The sequence below is a fragment of the Somniosus microcephalus genome, chromosome 20 (assembly GCF_052327205.1).
Source record: "Somniosus microcephalus isolate GS21.2 chromosome 20, FLI_Smic_1.0, whole genome shotgun sequence".
Lineage (NCBI taxonomy): Eukaryota > Metazoa > Chordata > Chondrichthyes > Squaliformes > Somniosidae > Somniosus > Somniosus microcephalus.
In genome coordinates, this window is record NC_141006.1 from 36,553,253 (window position 1) to 36,572,284 (window position 19,032).

General features: G+C 46.1%; 1 protein-coding gene across 1 annotated transcript in view; it reads left to right on the forward strand.

The window, feature by feature from the left end:
* Positions 1-19,032, forward strand: part of csmd2 (CUB and Sushi multiple domains 2) — an 807,040-nt gene that overhangs the window by 553,390 nt on the left and 234,618 nt on the right. Inside the window, exons 32-34 of the mRNA XM_085962435.1 lie at positions 3,841-3,945; positions 15,039-15,157; positions 15,268-15,337. Coding sequence (XP_085818561.1) covers positions 3,841-3,945; positions 15,039-15,157; positions 15,268-15,337 — 294 coding nt within the window. The remainder of the gene's footprint in view (positions 1-3,840; positions 3,946-15,038; positions 15,158-15,267; positions 15,338-19,032) is intronic.

Genomic DNA, 19,032 nt, shown 5'->3' on the forward strand with positions numbered 1-19,032 from the left:
AGTTAGTTAATTTGACTCATAAGTTTATTGTAATTACCTATGTGAATATATAAAGAAAATACATGTTAATAAATAAATGCGCATTGTAGTGTTCGCTCACTATGCTATATGCTAAGCTAGACTTAATATCTCATCAAGCTTTCTGCCTCTTCCTTCTCCATGTTTAACATGTCCCATATTCCAACATGTTCCACTTTTTTTTGTAATTGCACCTTTTTTACTTACCAAGGGCTAAGGCTCTCCCTCAATGCCCTTGCTAGCTGTCTACCTTTTCTTATATTTTCTATGTGCCTCTCTGCCTCTTCCTCTCTATGTTTCAACATGTCCCATGTTCCAACATGACCATTAGCTGCAAACCCATGGATGTTGTCCAGCATCTGTAAAGGAAAGGTGCTAATCTTTTTCCAGGCTCCATCTAATTGTTGCCTAGCCCTCTCAGATCTTGTAAGGGCTGAGTGGAGGGCCTAAGACCCACATCTTCTGGGCTCCCCTCATAATGAGCATTCTTTCGGCATTAGTGGAGAAAAATTAGATTCACTAAGACGGCTCCATCTTTTTAAATCCACACCATAACCCCCCTCCCGCAAGATCCCTAGAAAATCTTTTTGCAACGTAAAGGGGGAAAGACCTGGCATAACCATTTTCTGCCCCTTTTACTCTGCTATTTGTTCAGGAACTGAAGTTACCCAGGTGCAAAGCAAAGGAAAATAGTGCCTTACAAGTCAAAGGAGTTCTTCTAGTCTTGGACGGATCACTGGTTCAGCCCCATACATAAGAAGTTTTGCATATTCTGCTATGAGTGCTACATTGGAAAGAGTCCAGAGTAGAGCTGTAAATTATAAAGGGAGACTCACAGAGCTGGACTGGTCTTCTTAGAAACGTAGAAACATAGAAACATAGAAGATAGGAGCAGGAGTAGGCCATTCGGCCCCTCGAGCCTGCTCCGCCATTCAATGTGATCATGGCTGATCATCCAAATTCAGTACCCTGTTCCTGCTTTCTCCCCATACCCCTGGATCCCTTTAGCCTTAAGAAATATATCCAACTCCTTCTTGAATATATTTAATGAATTGGCCTCTACTGCCTTCTGTGGTACAGAATTCCACAGGTTCGCCACTCTCTGGGTGAAGAAATTCCTCCTCATTTCTGTCCTAAATGGCTTACCTCTTATCCTTAGACTGTGACCCCTGGTTCTGGACTCCCCGACCATCGGGAACATCCTTCCTGCATCTAGTCTGTCCAGTCCTGTCAGAATTTTATAAGTTTCAATGAGATCCCCTCTCATTCTTCTAAACTCCAGCGAGTATAAGCCCAATCGACCCAATCTCTCCTCATACGTCATTCCTGCCATCCCAGGTATCAGCCTGGTGAATCTTCGCTGAACTCCTTCCATGGCAAGAACATCCTTCCTCAGGTAAGGCGACCAAAACTGCACACAATACTCAAGATGTGGTCTCACCAAGGCCCTGTACAACTGCTGCAAGACAACCTTGTTCCTGTACTCAAACCCTCTCGCTACGAAGGCCAACATACCATTTGCCTTCTTAACCGCCTGCTGCACCTGCATGCTTACCTTCAGCGACTGGTGCACAAGGACACCCAGGTCTCGCTGCACTTCCCCTTCTCCCAATCTATTGCCATTCAGATAATAATCTGCCTTCCTGTTTTTGCCACCAAAGTGGATAACCTCGCATTTATCCATGTTATATTGCATCTGCCATGCTTCTGCCCAATCACCCAACCTGTCCAAATCATCCTGGAGTTCCTCGGCATCCTCCTCACAGCACACATGCCCACCCAGCTTTGTGTCGTCTGCAAACTTGGAGATATTACATCTAGTTCCCTTGTCTAGCTCATTAATATATATTGTGAATAGCTGGGGTCCAAGGACCGATCACTGCGGTACCCCACTAGTCACTGCCTGCCACTCGGAAAAAGACCCATTTATTCCAACTCTTTGCTTTCTGTCTGCCAACCAGTTCTCTATCCAAGTCAATACCTTGCCCCCAATCCCATTAGGAGAAAAGAAGATTGAGAGATCCAGGCCTTCAAATTGCTGCGAGGCAAAGGTGATATAGATGTTTGCAGATTATTTGACATTGACTATGAGCACAGATCAGAGGGTAGGTTTAGCAAGCATTTAATAAGATATAGAGCAGAGGCTAGGGAGGGGCAGGGCAGGCAACTCCAGTGCACATGTGAAGAGGGATGAATAATCTTTTGGGGACCAAGAACTGCTTACAAACAACTTTCCCTTGAGATTGAAAACAGGGGATAGAGTCTCTGCAAGATGCACTGCAACAACTTTCCAAGGCTTCTTTGACAGCACCTCCCAAACCCCCATTGTATATGACTGCCTATAAATTATTAATCATTTGAGGAATGTTTTCATTTTTGCACTGAAATGAAATGTAATGTAAAATATTTAATTTTTGCCCCAGAGAATAATCTTAAGCTCTGTAGAAATGTTAAGATAACTTTGAAGATGACTCTTGCAGATATTCTGTAATAGAAAATGTTTGCATTAATAACTGCACAGAATTTCAATACTCTTTGCACATCAGTGTACTGCACCGAGAAAAGGCTTTGCAGCTATTAAAAACTGGAAATCATATCACATTGTTGAATCAAAGTATATTTCTACTTTTGTAGGTTAATGGAAGGTGACTTTTTAAAATGTGATGTTGAGCTATTTGCTGAACCGGTGAGGGTTGTGGTAAGGGTTTATGCCCACGCTTGCTCATGCTGTGAATTCATGACCTTGGCAAGTGCTGTCGGAGGAGAGAACTTCAAGGAGACGCTTGCCACTCCACTCCAGAGAGAGGGAAGGCGATGCAATAAGCTGACCCCACGACCACCCGTGCAGAGTTGCTCTATACGAGGGTGGTATGAGCAGAAGCCTGCAAGCAGGGAACCTCCTGACCCTCTCCGATGGAATACTTTGTGGAGAATAAAGGAGAAAAATGAATTGCGAAGGGGAGTAAAAGAGGCTACTTGAAGTTCAATAATTAGTTCCCTTTAATTTTGTTGTACATTCTTAGCCATAAGAATTTTGCTGAAATTTGACCGAGAGAAATGTGCAAAATCCTGATTATCTGCATATTTGGAGCTTTTAGTAAACTCCATGAAAATGCATGACTTTAATTCACATAAAAGTAAAACTACAGTCTATTGGTCATCTTTAACCTCTTTGAACCTGTTTAATCCTGCAGATGATTTGTTCTCAGGAATCTGCCAATGTTTCTGCAGCTATGCTCTAGGAGGCGGTGCAAGAACGGCTCAGGCTGACTTGGCAGCTGATTTATTTTTTCTCTTTTTAACTCCTATTCTCTGTTTGGCACCTCCGCCCAGATGGCATGATCTAAGACTGATGCACAGAGGATCATTGATGCAAGCCTTTGCCCTGGACCATCGGCGTACTATGGCATTCTGCTACCAAATTATTTTATGCTTACTTAAAGTGGTATTAATTCATGCACTGGAAGTCCTGCTTCTTCTAAGTGGACTCCAATGGATTTTGAATATCTGAACCTGTGAAATAGATTGTTCGAGGTGTGCAAGCAGCAGAAAACTTTTTTTTTTGTAGATCAAGTAGCTTCAGTCATTTTTTGATGTAATATTAAAAAGAAGGATTTTGAATTGGTCTCAGCTATGAAATTGGGCAAATTGCAATCAATCTGAACGTGAGCATCAAGTGAGCTCCATATTAGAGCCAACACATTTGCTGTAGTGCACGTTGTTAAATTTACTTCAGACGCAGGTTATAATGCCCACGGTGTAGCATCTGCTAATAGTCCTGGTGATCTCTTCCAATTACTTTCTCTGATTCCTGTCTTACAGGTACCACAGTCCCCGCTTTGTTGAACAGCAGCTCCAATCAACTTTATTTACATTTTTACTCTGACATAAGTGTTTCTGCCGCTGGGTTCCATCTGGAATATAAAAGTAAGAATTATCAGTGGATGTTAACAGCTTAAACAAAAAACAAATGCACACAAGTCAAACTCCAGAACTACATATTTTTAAAGTCTAAAAGTTGCGTCACTTGACTCTTCTTGATTTTCATCATGGGCTCTTCTCAACCTTGGTGGGTATCCTTCACCTTGGTTGCATATTCTGCACCCTAGTGGCACCCTGTGCCTTTTGGGTACCCTACACCTTGGCGGTACCTTGCAAGTTGGTGGGGTGCTCTGCACCTTGGTGCTACCCTGTATTATTTGCTGGCTATATGTTTTATTGTCTATAAAAGATTCTCAAATATCAAAGCCTGGCTCATGGAGCAAACGCTGAATTTCAAAGCTATTATTTGTTAATGTTTATGAGCTTGCTGCTAGTTTTATCTAAGAGTTTCTGGGTTTTTTCTTCTTTGTTTGTCGTTGTCTGATGCCAAGGAGCCCGAAACTGCCTCGCTTTCACTGTGTTACAGTAAGATAACCTGTCCCAAAATAAAAATGATTTCTCCCATGCGTTTTCCCTGATAGCTTGCACAAATCTAACCACCCAGCTTCTCGATGAGTACTGGCAATGGGATTTGTTGAAAACTCAAAATAAAATGAATGACACCGTTGACAATTGTGACAGAATCTCATCCTCATTTATGAACGATGTGGCCACACTGGATTTAAGTGACCTTTAAATAAACAGTCAGGAATTATTGCTGAGTGTTATACGCATGCAGCATCTTTAAGCTAATGTATTCCTGGAGATGCACTGCCATTCATACTTGAACAGGACAGCGTTCAGAATTGCGCACTCCTCATTATTCAAGCTGCATGTGTTGAATAAATTCATTACTATTTTATTAAGTTATAAAATTAATGCGATAAAAATGGTTTTGGAGGTGCAGAGATTTTAAATAGCACAAGCTATTAGAACAAGCAGATGGAGAAGTGACAAAGACATAGATTTGATGAATCCTGACTCGGTTCCCTCATGTTTCATGGCTTACAGTACAAGCGATTAAGTTAGAGACTTTGGCCGCGATTTTGCCTACCGAGACAGGTTAAGTGCGGCCGAGGTAAGTGGTGGACTGCGACCCCGCTCCCAGTTCCATCGCGCTCTGTTGAAGTGATTGTGCCCTGATTGGGCTTGTTAAGCCCGCCCTGCGAGGTTCCCGGCCAAGCAAAGCGGATCTGATGATGTCATTTGATGACGCATCATCAGCCGGTTTCCTTAAAGGGGCCGTGTGCACATTCATTTTGACAGTTGTGCTATCAGTGTTCTACAGCATTGAGGTGCTGCAAACACTGACAAGCACTGCATAGCAGTGCAGGGCTGCACCCAGACTCTCCCATGACCCCCTCCATATGCTTATGGAGGGAGTCACAGCACACATGGAGTTCTCTTCCCTTTCAATGGGCGGAAGAGACATCCCCAGGACACCAACGCAGCCTGGTTGCACATTACAGAGGAGGACACAAGCAGGGATATGGTCAGGAGGACCAGGCTGCAGTGGCGCAAACTTTTCAATGATTTCAGTAGATCACGAAACGTTACTGCAAAACCACACTTGAACTCATCCCGCTGTGTCACTCATCACATCTCCATAACTCTGCCTTCCCTATCCTACTCCTGCACATCCTTACTCACACCAATTTACCTTGCACCTCCATGCATCCCTCGCTCTCTATCTACATTATCACTTCCCCATCTCACTAGCCACCCCTCACACTCACCCTTGTCCAATCATACCAACTAACAACACACAAGGGTAGGCACTTGGATCTTTTAGCCAATGTTCATGTACAGTTTCTGTGAATGTGTTGTCAAATATTGAAATCTGTGAACACTTTGCCGCCTTGGACAGATTTGTGTGCACCTTTGGAAGTGATTTAGTGAGTTGTAGTGCACACAAGGGCACCCCCCACGATGGTGATGAGTGTGAAAGGAATGGCTTGGGCATTGCAGGGATGCTTTATGGTGCTGGTGTGATGCCAACCTAGCACAACTTGTGGCAGCCAGGGTGTACAGCATCAAGTGAAGTAAACCTGGCCATGATGAGGCCATCCCTGGCCTCCCGGGCAGCAGTGTGGTCAGGTGCTGATGCCCTGTGTCCTGTGCAGCATCAGGTGATTGCGGAGAACGTTGTTGTTGCTGCTGTTGTTGTTGCTGGTGTGCCCGGTGCTGCTGGTGTTGGGTCTGATCGTGGTGGGATTCTGAGGACAAGGTGAGATTTTTTGAAGGGTACCGATGCTGCTGGAATAGATGGCAGCTGAAGTTGAGATGACAGGAGCGATCTGTCAATGGTGAGGTAGGTTGTTCCAAGGAGGTGACAGTGGATAGAGAGTTTACTCCAACGCTTCCAAACTGCATAAAGCTCATAAGGGCATTCCAAATCCTGAAGGCTCCAGCTTCTAACATTGGAAAGTGACCAGCTGTGCAATGGTAGCTTTTATGCCACTTTTGCAGCTGTCACCTAATCAGAACAATGGAGAGTCATTGAAAACCCGACCTCCTTACCTGACGCGATCCCCGAGTCAAAAAGCTGGAAAAATGGTAAGTAGATGGTAAAATGCTATTTAAGTACCTTTTAACAACCTCTTAACAATTTCAATTGGCTCACCCACCGCTTCGTGTCGGGTCTGTAAAGCACAGGCAGACCCGGCACTTGGGAAACTGACACGGAGGCGGGTTCACAGCGGGCTCCCGACCCGCTGTCAATCTTTCAGATTTTGACAGCGGACCCACCTCCGAACCCGCCCTCTGAGCGCCTATGGATTTGCGTGCATCAGGTGACGTTTTAATCTGAATTTGGCATTCAAATTTGTAAGTCCAATTTTTGATTCTCAAAATTGAAAATTTGGATTCTTTGAAAAATGCGTCGAACTCTTATCTTTAAACCCAATCACTCAGTTACACACACGCATGCGCATCCACACAATACAAATAGGAAAAATAATATAGTTCTACTTTCAAAATGACAGTCAGAACCAATGTTCCCACTAAGCTGTGTGGCTGCGTAGCTGTCTGGAGGTCCCGCACAGGCCACTTACCGGCTTTTGAATGGGAGATTTTCGCAAAATTTTGAATGGGCAGCGCAGCCCGTTAAAGGGACCGCGCACCCAAAAAGCAATTAGGGCGAACATTGGTCAGAACTATTCAAGGAGGGATGAGACAGTGTATTGGGAACATTGTTGCACTGGCCTTACCATATCAGAACTTGTATTTCAATCCCAGTCCCCTCTCCCTAATGGTTATGAGGGTTCTAAGTGTTTTTCCATATTTAAATACTAACTAGTTCTAAATTAATTGTCAGTTTTATTCCGAGAGGTAGAAAGGATAACTAAGCTCCAACTTGCAAGACCAGCAGAATCTGCCAGGAATGACTGGTTGGCTCCCTGACCGAAGGTAGCTTCCTGACCAAAGGTAGCCCACAGCACATGAAGGTGACTAAATCCAATTTGTGTGGTTGCTTATTTGAATAATTAGCAAAAGTTCTTAGTAGACCTCTGCTCTTCAACTGACAGCTAGCCTAAAGTGGGATTCGCAAAATCTGGCTAGCAACTCAGTTTTAAAGGGTTGTGCAAGGGTTGTGCAGACTTAAAGGGAAGTAGCTGTATAAGGGGCAAATATTGTTTCAGCCTTTATAAAGCTTCAAGATGAACATTAAATATTTTTCAACCTTGGCCAAGATTGGCAGGGTGGGAGGGGGTGTGTTAAAAGGATGTGTCAAGAATATATAAAGTGATACAAACTCAATGTGGGGGCATGATATGGAGGGTTGAGGTGTTACAGTATCCACCTTCCTGTTGGATGGTTAGCAAAGTAGCTGTTCCATGTTGTGGGTGCGGGGGTGGGGTTGCTCAGTTTAACAGTTCATGAGACAACACTGCACCATTCCTGGCAGTGGGTGGTGTCCACACTTATTGCTGTGTATGCTACCTGTAGGATCTAGGAACAGATGCAGGAGAGAACAACACACTTTGAGGAATTTGTCACAGTAAGGCTAACTGACACAGTACCATGTGTTGGATAGATGGCCAAAGGCTGTGTGTGCTGCAAAGTGTTGCTTGTCCATCTGTTCCACATTTATTACTTGCTGCTGCCAAATCCTCACATCCTTGCAGCTCCCCAATTGCATCTGATGCACTTCCATACCTCAGTAGGGCACACATTCAAGATGTGATGTACAGTTGGAAGCCTTGCCAACCTCGCATTTGCGAAGAGCATCACACCACAATCCACTGGACCAGAACCTACCTGCAAGATGCATAGATGCTTACTGAAACCCAAGTTAGCCTGCAGGTTGATCACATACCTGTCACTTTGCACATGATTCATCAACTTGATGTGCCTCAATAATCCCGAGACTCGATGTTAGCGGAACAAAACAAGGCTTTTATTAACTTAGAAGATAACACGCAGTGGAGAGAGGTATCTTCCATCTGGAGCTCTGCAGTACTGGATATGAGGCCAGACTGAGCTGGCTTACATAGAGGCCAGGTATGGGCGGAGCCCTACACACAACACATTCCATACATTCCAATATACAATACAATGGTGAGGAGAAACCTGAAACCAACCACAGTCACAGGCAATACAATGGTGAGGGGAAACCTGAAACCAACCACAGTCACAGGCAGTGATGAATGGAATATTTCATCACATTCACCCCTTCTATAGATTTAGTCTGTTCGGGGGTTTGGTAGTCCTCTGCGACCGACGTGGCTGTTGTGGTGTCGCGGGTGTCGGCTGGGTGTCCCCGGTGGCCTCCTGGGTCTCTGCCGGGGGTGCCGCCAGGGTTGTTGAAGGGGTAGTTGGTGGGGGTGCCGTTGGTCGATGTTCTTCCGGGGGTGATGAAAGAGTAGTGGGTGGGTAAGAGTTGCTGTGGTCGTTGTTGCTGCTATTGCCGTGGTTGTTGTCGTTACCGGCTGGGGCGACGTCTTTTATTGACACGGTGTCCTCCCTTCCGTCGGCGTGCCGGACATACGCGTATTGGGGGTTGGCGTGGAGTAGGTGCACTGGCTCCACGAGAGGGTCCGTCTTATGGCCCCTCACATGCCTTCGCACGAATACCGGACCTGGGGTGGAGAGCCATGACGGCATGGATACGCCTGAGGTGGATTTCCGGGGAAAGCTAAACATTCGTTCATGAGGCGTAGCATTAGTGGCAGTACACAATAGCGACCGTATCGAATGGAGCACATCTGAGAGGACTTCCTGCCAGCGGGAGATAGGGAGGCCCTTGGTCCTTAGAGCTAGAGTGACTGCTTTCCATACTGTCCCGTTCTCTCACTCCACTTGACCGTTACCCCGGGGGTTGTAGCTGATGGTACGGCTCGTGGCGATACCCCTGGACAGCATGTACTGGCGTAGCTCTTCACTCATGAAGGACGCCCCCCTATCCGTGTGGATGTAGCTCGGCATACCGAACAGGCAGAACAGGCTGTTGAGGCATTTAATGACCGTGGCGCTGGTCATGTCTGGGCAGGGGAAGGCGAATGGGAACCGGGAGTATTCGTCCACAATGTTCAGGAAGTAAACATTGCGGTCGACGGACGGGAGGGGGCCCTTGAAATCTAAGCTGAGCCGCTCAAAGGGCCGTGTAGCTTTGATTAAGTGGGCTCTATCAGGGTGGTAGAACCGAGGCTTGCACTCAGCGCAAGTGCGGCAGTTCCTGGTCAGAGACCGAACTTCCTCAATCGAGTAGGGTAAGTTGCGGGACTTTATGAAGTGGAACAGCCACGTGACCCCTGGGTGGCAGAGGTCATTGTGGAGGGTCTGTAGCCGATCCCCGGTGGCGCTGGCACACATCCCTCGTGAGAGGGCATCTGGGGATTCGTTAAGGGCCCCTGGCCGGTAAATGATGTCATACTCGAAGGTGGAGAGCTCGATCCGCCACCTAAGAATCTTATCATTTTTGATCTTCCCCCTCTGTTTATTATTGAACATAAACGCTACCGACCGCTGGTCGGTAAGTAGGGTGAAGCGTTTGCCGGCTAGGTAGTGGCGCCAGTGGCGCACTGCCTCCACGATGGCTTGGGCCTCCTTTTCCACGGAGGAGTGTCTGATCTCGGGCCCTTGGAGGGTCCTCGAGAAGAAAGCTACGGGCTGCTCCGCCTGGTTGAGGGTGGCCGCCAAGGCAAAGTCAGACGCATCACTTTCCACTTGAAATGGAGTGTTCTCGTCCACTGCCTGTAGCGTGGCCCGCTCAATATCCTGCTTAATGCTTTTGAAGGCGGCGTGGGCCTCAGCAGAGAGCGGAAAAGAGGATGCTTTCAAGAGGGGGCGGGCTTTGTCGGAGTAGTTGGGGACCCATTGGGAATAATAAGAAAATAACCCCAGGCACCTTTTCAGGGCTTTGGGAGTGTTGGGCAGGGGCAGCTCCCGTAGGGGGCGCAATCGGTCGGGGTCTGGTCCAATTTCCCCATTCTCCACCACGCTGCCTAGTATGCAGAGGCGCATGGTGTTGAAAACGCACTTGTCCTCGTTGTAGGTGAGGTTGAGTTTTTGTGCGGTTTTCAGGAACCTCTCGAGGTTCGAGTCGTGATCCTGCTGGTTGTGACCGCAGATGGTGACGTTGTCGAGGTAGGGGAAGGTTGCCTGCAAGTGGTGGTCATCGACCATGCGATCCATCTCCCTCTGGAAGACCGAGACCCCATTCGTCACCCCAAAGGGGACTCTGAGGAATTGGTAGAGGCGTCCGTTCGCCTCGAAGGCGGTGTACGGGCGGTCCTCTGGTCTGATAGGGAGCTGGTGGTACGCTGACTTGAGGTCGATGGTGGAGAACACCCAGTATTGGGCGATTTGGTTCACCATTTCTGATATGCGGGGTAGCGGGTAGGCGTCTAGTTGGGTGTACCTGTTGATCGTTTGGCTATAGTCGATCACCATCCGTTTCTTCTCGCTACCCCTTACCACCACCACTTGGGCGCGCCACGGGCTATTGCTGCATTCAATAATGCGCTCTTTCAGGAGCCTGTCTACCTCGGTCGCGATAAACCGCCTGTCCTCCCAGCTGTACCTCCTGCTTTTGGTCGCTATTGGCCGGCAGTTAGGGGTAAGGTTCGCGAATAGCGAAGGCGGCTTTACCTTCAGGGTAGCCAGGCCGCACACTGTGAGGGGCGGCTGGGACCCACCGTACTTGAGCGTGATGCTTTGGTGGTTGCACTGGAAATCCAGGCCCAAGATCACGCTCGCGCATAGATTCTTCATGATTAATACTTTAAAATTATCGTATACAGTCCCGTTAACGGACAATTGTACCGTGCAGTAACCCAGAATGGTCGATGTCTGGGTTTTATCAGCCATAGAGATGGTACCCCGAGTAGGGACCACCTTTAGGGAGAGTTGTTGTGCCAGTTCAGGGTGGATAAAACTCTCCGTGCTTCTGCTGTCAATTAAACATTTAACCCGGCACCCGTTTACCTCGATGTCCACCATTGATTTGGATAGCGGGTGGGGCCTGGTCTGGTCCACTGTGACCGATGCCACTGTAGGGCCCTGATCGAGACAAGATGGCGTCCACGCTGTCTGCTCACAAGATGGCGGACCCCACGAGGTCGGGCAAGATGGCGTCCAAGATGGCCGCTCCCACGGCGCACACGCGGCGGTGGCGGATTTTGGTTTTCCGGCGGGGTTCCCTCTGCACACCTTCCCGAAGTGCCCCTTCTTACCGCACTTAAAGCAGGTGGTGCCTTTCACCGGGCACAGGTTTCTGGTGTGCTTTGGCTGCCCGCAGAAGTAGCAGTTGGGTCCCCGACGCGTCGCGGCTGTCGTAGGGCTTCTGGGGGGAGAGCGGGGCCCCGACGGTGTCGGGCTGCCGGGCGGGGAAGATGCCTTCCAAGATGGCGGCGCCCTTGGTGCACACGTGGCGGCGTGGACGGCGCGGGCTGAAGAGTAGGCGTCCGAGTTTCTCTGGGCCACATCCAGGGATCGCGCGGTGTCCGCAGCCTGTTTCAGGTCCAATCCCGTTTTATCCAGCAGTCTTTGCCGGATGTAAGTGGAGCTGAGGCCTGTGATAAAGGCATCGCGAACAAGCTCGTCGGTGTACACTGCGGCTTTTACGTCTCGGCACTTGCAGTCTTTGCCAAGCATTTTCAGGGTGCCTAGGAACTCCTCCACCGATTCCCCAGGTCGCTGTGCGCGAGTGGCGAGCAGATGCCTAGCATACACCTCATTCGTAGGCTGCTGGTAATGCGCCTTTAAGATGTCGCAGGCGGCCAGGTACGTGTCGGCGTCTTGGATGAGGGGGTAAACCTGGTGGCTTACCCAATTCCGCAGAATTCCGAGTTTCATACTCGCAGCGTCCGTAGCGTCTTTGACGGCTGCGGAATTGTCCAGGAAGAATTCCATACACATAAACCAGTGTCCGAAGCGTGCTGATGCGTCCGGAGCATGCTGATCCAAATCCAAACGTTCGGGTTTCAGGAGTTGATCCATTGTGTTGAAAAATAAGTTAATAAAATTGATGTGCCTCAATAATCCCGAGACTCGATGTTAGCGGAACAAAACAAGGCTTTTATTAACTTAGAAGATAACACGCAGTGGAGAGAGGTATCTTCCATCTGGAGCTCTGCAGTACTGGATATGAGGCCAGACTGAGCTGGCTTACATAGAGGCCAGGTATGGGTGGAGCCCTACACACAACACATTCCATACATTCCAATATACAATACAATGGTGAGGAGAAACCTGAAACCAACCACAGTCACAGGCAATACAATGGTGAGGGGAAACCTGAAACCAACCACAGTCACAGGCAGTGATGAATGGAATATTTCATCACACAACTTCCAGCACCTCAAGGCTAATTGCTGATCCTAGGGCACATTGAGCGAACAATCTCAACCAGGCTACGAGATTCCACCTCAGAATAGACACAAGGCTACTCCTGGGATTTTCTGATCCCACTATGATATAGGATCATAGAATCTCCTCTAAAATTTCTAAATCCATTTGTTGCAGCTGCTATTTCAATGCAGCATCCAAAGTGGAAAGAATTCGAATTCCTTTTGGAGTTCCAATTGTGTTACATTTGGAGGAGAAAGGGTTGTTTCTGAGGGGATAAGAAAGGCAGGTGTGACTATACCTCACGTGTTATGTACACATCATTCTTACCTCAGGACTAGCATCCAATGAAATTCTCTACCATTGCATACAACTGACTTTTGTTTATATGGTACACGCATATAAGGGGAAGCTGGATAAACACACGAGGGTAAGAGGAATAGAAGGTTATGCTGATGGGGTTTGATTAAGTGGGGTAGGAGGAAGCTCAAGTGGAGCAGAAACGCCCGCATGGAGTAGTTGGGTCAAGTGACCTGTTTCTGTGCTGTACATGCTATGAAACACCATGTGGCTAGGAATGGTTGAGATCTCTGAACAAATCTGAGACTCAAATTGTGAGCAGTGTATGTCAGAGGTATCAGCTGTTTAGCCCTATCTGTAAAGTCTGTGGGTTGTGCAGTTAATAAATACACAGACTTCAGAAGTAACAAACAAAACAGGTCTTTACTATTCGAAGGTCCGGGCGAATCTGCCCCAGCAATCATGCCACAACACTTATATACTGGTGTGGTCACTATCGGTATTACAGTATACAGAAGCCAAACAAATAGTGCCACACCTAAAGTAGTTCCCTTAAAGGTGAACGGTTACATTCAATAGTTCCCTTAAAGATAGACGGGTACATACACTACACTATCCAGTTCCAATCTTTTATTTTAATTTTGTCTGTGAGCATGGGAGATCAACCAATGAAAAACTGAAACCTCTCTCTTCCCACATTTGCTGATAACCTTGTCTGTAAGGAGGGCACAGCCATGCTCGGTATTCTGCACAGTGCGTGCGTGCCATCTACTACGCCCAGACTCTTGGGAACCCTGGCATCTAAGAAATGTTCTGTGCCCTGTAGAATCAATGCCTCCTTCCTAAAGGAAAAACACTGCTTGGAGATCAACTAGTGAAAACCAAATTCTGTTTCTTTCAACAATTCCTGACTAACAATATTTTAAGTAAATACATAAATGTTTTTAAAATGTAGTTTTAAAAAAACGAATAAATTGTTAAGCATTTATAATAGCTTCAGTTCCAGAATTATGTACAACGGATGTATTGCTTTGACATTATACTGTTAGACTGTCCTCTGCCGTGATGGAATGCTAAGGTTTTCTTTGTTGTTCTACTTTACTCTCTCCTTTGCTGCTACTGTAAATGTTTTACTGAGGCAGATCTCACTTTATCTTCTATACTCTGAGGAGCTATGTGAATAAAATCCCTGCCAAGTATCTGTAGCATATGTTGTGTTGTGGAGAGAGACAGCTGGTAGCATTGCACCTGGGAGATGACATTGCTTCTCCTTCGTCCAGGGCAGCGTGGGTAATAGTCCCACAATGCCATCATAACTCCAATTTTTACCTTTAAAGTATCACTCACAACAACTGCAATTAATAAACACAGTTTTCACTGAATTGCAGATGCTTACTGAATGCTTGCATGTCAAAAATGATGATATTTTGATCGTTGATTTCCCAATACTTATGGTGCAACAAGAGAGTGGAGGAAAATGGAAAGCAAGCAGTTGAGAAGAAGTCCTTTTGTAACAAATGATGAGAATCAAGCAAAACGTCCCTGGAATGTCTATAATCATGGCAAATCTGGCATTTCCCTCAATATACCTTTTCACCCTCACAGTTGAATAGATTTCCCTTTCTATTTTATCAGATAATCACAGTCCTCAGTGTCTACCATTCATTCAGGAATGGAGGGCACAAAACAGATTTTCAAAGCCTCTCTGATTGTAACAGCATGTGGACTGTGACCATGCTGGCTGCATGGAACATGCTGGAGCTAATGAACGTGGAAATAATGAAATCAATATTGAGGTCAGTGTGCATTTCTGAGGTCAAAGTGGGAACCACTCCATACCACTGTGCTGGTTACACCACCAAAATACATTGGGAACTATGTATGACAAGGAATCACTGTACTTAATTGGGACTAAAACTGTGGCAACTGTGCCAGAACTTCATAAATTGTTATCATTGTCAGAACAGATACAGCCTTCAATAATTGCTTGCTCTTTCTCTATTTTGTAGCTGTGGGGCTGACCAGCTGTCCAGAACCATTGGTCCCTGCTAATAGTGTGAAGATCGGCGAGAGATATTTAATCAATGATGTTGTGTCCTTTCGATGCGAACCGGGATACCAACTGCAGGTAATTAATCAATGCAGTAATGCGGGGCATTATGGGACAGAGAGAGTTCTTTGCATATTTCAGATGAATGATGACTAACAAAGATCAGTTACTCCTGTTTATTCTTATAGGGACACTCCCATATTTCCTGCATGCCTGGAACAGTCCGTCGATGGAACTATCCCCCACCGCTGTGTATTGGTATGTAATCTGTTGATTGTCAAGTGTTTTTAGATGCCCTGAGGACATGAATGGTTCTAAATGCAACATCTTTCTTTCTTTCTTTCTTTGTTTCTGGTTTGAATGGGTGCACTGCAGCCAACCACCCTTCCCCACCAGTAAAAACACCATTTGCCCAGAATTTTAGTTTTTCAATTAATTGCTTTTCATGAGCAAAAACGAGAACTTCTAACTGAACCTCTGGAATCTTCTAGTTGTGTTGTTTCTTGGTTTTTCCCTTTTGTTATTTTTCTGGCTTCAGGTTGAATTGTAGCCTCTCTGGCAAGTGCTTTGCTCGCAGAAGTGAGGTTATTTGGAGCTAAGGTAGGGCCTGTGAGGTTAGCAATATTTAGTAAAACACTAAAATGTTACGGCTCACAGTTATAAGCTCAAAATTCATCACACTGCAGAAGTTGCCAGTGTTTGGTCTATTTTTGAAATACCAGTTGCATTGGTAGAGGAGAATAAGCAGTTGGCAGCAGTCACTTGAGAAAAGATACAAGGACAGCATTAGGAAGTATGGCAGTGAAATCTTCCAGGAGGAAAAAAACAGTCTGGGGACAGCACAGGATGCGAAAGAATAAAACATTTTGTAAGACACTTGACACAGTCTATGTGCACAACCTGAAGAGCTAAGAAATATACAATGTAGGGCAAACAAATTATAAATACGTCAGAATGTGCCTATGTCTCAGAAATATTGGGCCATATTTTGCGACCCCTACGGGTGCGTAGGCTTCTGTAAGGACCGCGCAAGTTCCTGGCTTAGGCATGCGAAGCACGTGTGCTAAAACCCAGAACTTGCAATCTGTCAAGAATTCTCTTAACAGATCCTCCACATCCCCGGGAGATGGGCATCTGCGGGTGGAGAGTTGTGCTATTTGCCCAACTTCCGCCCACTGAATGCCCGTGAAATTCTTACGCCTGGTAAAAGCTGGCGTATGGCCTGCTTTTACCAGCATAAGAGTTAAAAAAAAAAAGAACAATAAAATGTTATCACTCATTTATACATTAAAAACCCTGTCCAATAAGGTAAGTTTATTTTTAGCCCCATAAAAACATATCATTTTTTTTCAAAAAATTAAATTTTTGTTTCAAATATTTAATTAATGGCATTTTAATTAATTATAAATATGTAATTTTTAAAAATTATTTCATGTGTTCGTGTATTTTTTAAATGATCATCATTCATACTTATGACAGTTCCGTACGTACGGAACTCCCATAAGTATGAATGGGGAGCCCCTTCTTTTATTGGTTGGGCCAACCCACGTGATTCCAGGGACGCTTACGAACCACGTGTGCCCCTGGGATACATGGGCCTCTGCCCGCGTGGACCCGGAGAGGCCCAGGATCGCAAGTCTCCGTACCTCCCAGGCCACCAGGTAAATGCGTAGATATTTTACAGGTCGGAGGCATCCGATCGCAAATGTAGTGCCAGCCCGAAATTAGCTTATAGTAGCGGAAGAGTATCATATAAATCTCCTTCGCCGTTTCATCAACATATACACAGCAGAAAATTAGATTTGGATCCACCATTTATATGTGTTGGGTTTCATGCATGATGTCGAAATCAGCTCATCTCACACTGTCTTACATAACCCATTCTGAGAGATATTAATTATTGACCAAACCAGATCAGTCAGCAGCAGCACCACAGTACAGTAGTGAGTGATATGCTATTTAACTCTTATTTGCCAGTGGGATCAGACTGAGTTGGACACAGAGATGAATTAGTAACGCTGCTTTATTTAACTACACCTGCAATGATATGATCAACACCATCACCAGGTTCATTGCTGATGATTATAGCGAAGGTAAATTGATTGTTGTGAGTAGGTATCCTGAGTCCTTGCCCATGGCTAGGTGCTTTGCCCACTGTGACTGTGGATTGAAAAATCACAGCCTTAGCGCACTTGTGATTTGCACATTCACATTCATTGAATTGCATAGAAATTACAAGATGGAAACCAAGCTATCTGGCCCACCCAGTCTGTGTTGGCCCTCCACATGCGGGCAGGCACCAGGTGTTCACACCAAATTATGAAACAGCCACCTAGTTTGAATAGAAGTCAGAGGCCTAATCAGCCTTGCGCACAGCTTGTGCACAGGTTCCCAGCACCCTTTATGGACTCCTGTATTGGACACTGTTAGAAATCTCATCATTCATCAAGAAACTACTCGTGAAATAACGCTGGACGGCCAGCTGGTGGCGCCGTCCAAGGAGTATAAATACTCAGGCGTCAGCCTCAGCTGCCAGGGACATTTTGTAAGACAAGGAACTAGTGAAATACAACTAGACCTCCATGTTCTGAAACAAGTTGATTAAAGCCTTGCTTTATACTCAAACCAAGTGCGTAGTGAGTTTTATTACGTCAGACACATTGTGCCTAGTTTTTCATGCAATGGGGGCCTGATGTACTGAATTTGCTGGAATCTGGAACTGTACCCATGGATTGGAGGGTAGCTAATGTTACCCCACTATTCAAAAAGGGTGGTAGAGAGAAAACGGGGAATTACAGACCGGTAAGCCTGACATCGGTAGTGGGGAAAATGCTAGGGTCCATTATAAAGGATGTAATAGCTGAGCACTTGGAAAATAGTGACAGGATCGGACAAAGTCAACATGGATTTACAAAAGGTAAATCGTGCTTGACTAATCTACTGGAATTTTTTGAGGATGTAACTGGGAAAATAGATAAGGGAGAACCAGTAGATGTGGTGTATTTGGACTTTCAAAAGGCTTTCGATAAGGTCCCGCATAAGAGATTAGCGTGTAAAGTTAAGGCACATGGGATTGGGGGCAAGGTATTGACTTGGATAGAGAACTGGTTGGCGGACAGAAAGCAGAGAGTAGGAATTAACGGGTCTTTTTCCAAGTGGCAGGCAGTGACTAGTGGGGTACCGCAGGGATCGATCCTTGGACCCCAGCTATTCACAATATACGTTAATGATCTGGATAAGGGAACTAGATGTAATATCTCCAAGTTTGCAGACGACACAAAGCTGGGTGGGCGTGTGTGCTGCGAGGAGGATACCGAGAAACTCCAGGATGATTTGGACAGATTGGGTGATTGGGCAGAAGCGTGGCAGATGCAATATAACGTGGATAAATGCGAGGTTATCCACTTTGGTGTCAAAAACAGAAAGGCAGACTATTATCTGAATGGCTATAGATTGGGAGAAGGGGAAGTGCAACGAGACCTGGGTGTCCTTGTGCACCAGTCGCTGAAGGTAAGCATGCAGGTGCAGCAGGCGGTGAAGAAGGCAAATGGTATGTTGGCCTTCATAGCGAAAGGGTTTGAGTACAGGAGCAAGGATGTCCTGCTACAGTTGTACAGGGCCTTGGTGAGACCGCACCTTGAGTACTGTGTGCAGTTTTGGTCGCCTTATCTGAGGAAGGATGTTCTTGCCATGGAAGGAGTTCAGCGAAGATTCACAAGGCTGATCCCTGGGATGGCAGGAATGACGTATGAGGAGAGATTGGGTCGATTGGGCTTATACTCGCTGGAGTTTAGAAGAATGAGAGGGGATCTCATCGAAACTTATAAAATTCTGACAGGTCTGGACAAACTAGATGCAGGAAGGATGTTCCCGATGGTTGGAGAGTCCAGAACCAGGGGTCACATTCTATGGATAAGGGGTAAGCCATTTAGGACAGGGATGAGGAAGAATTT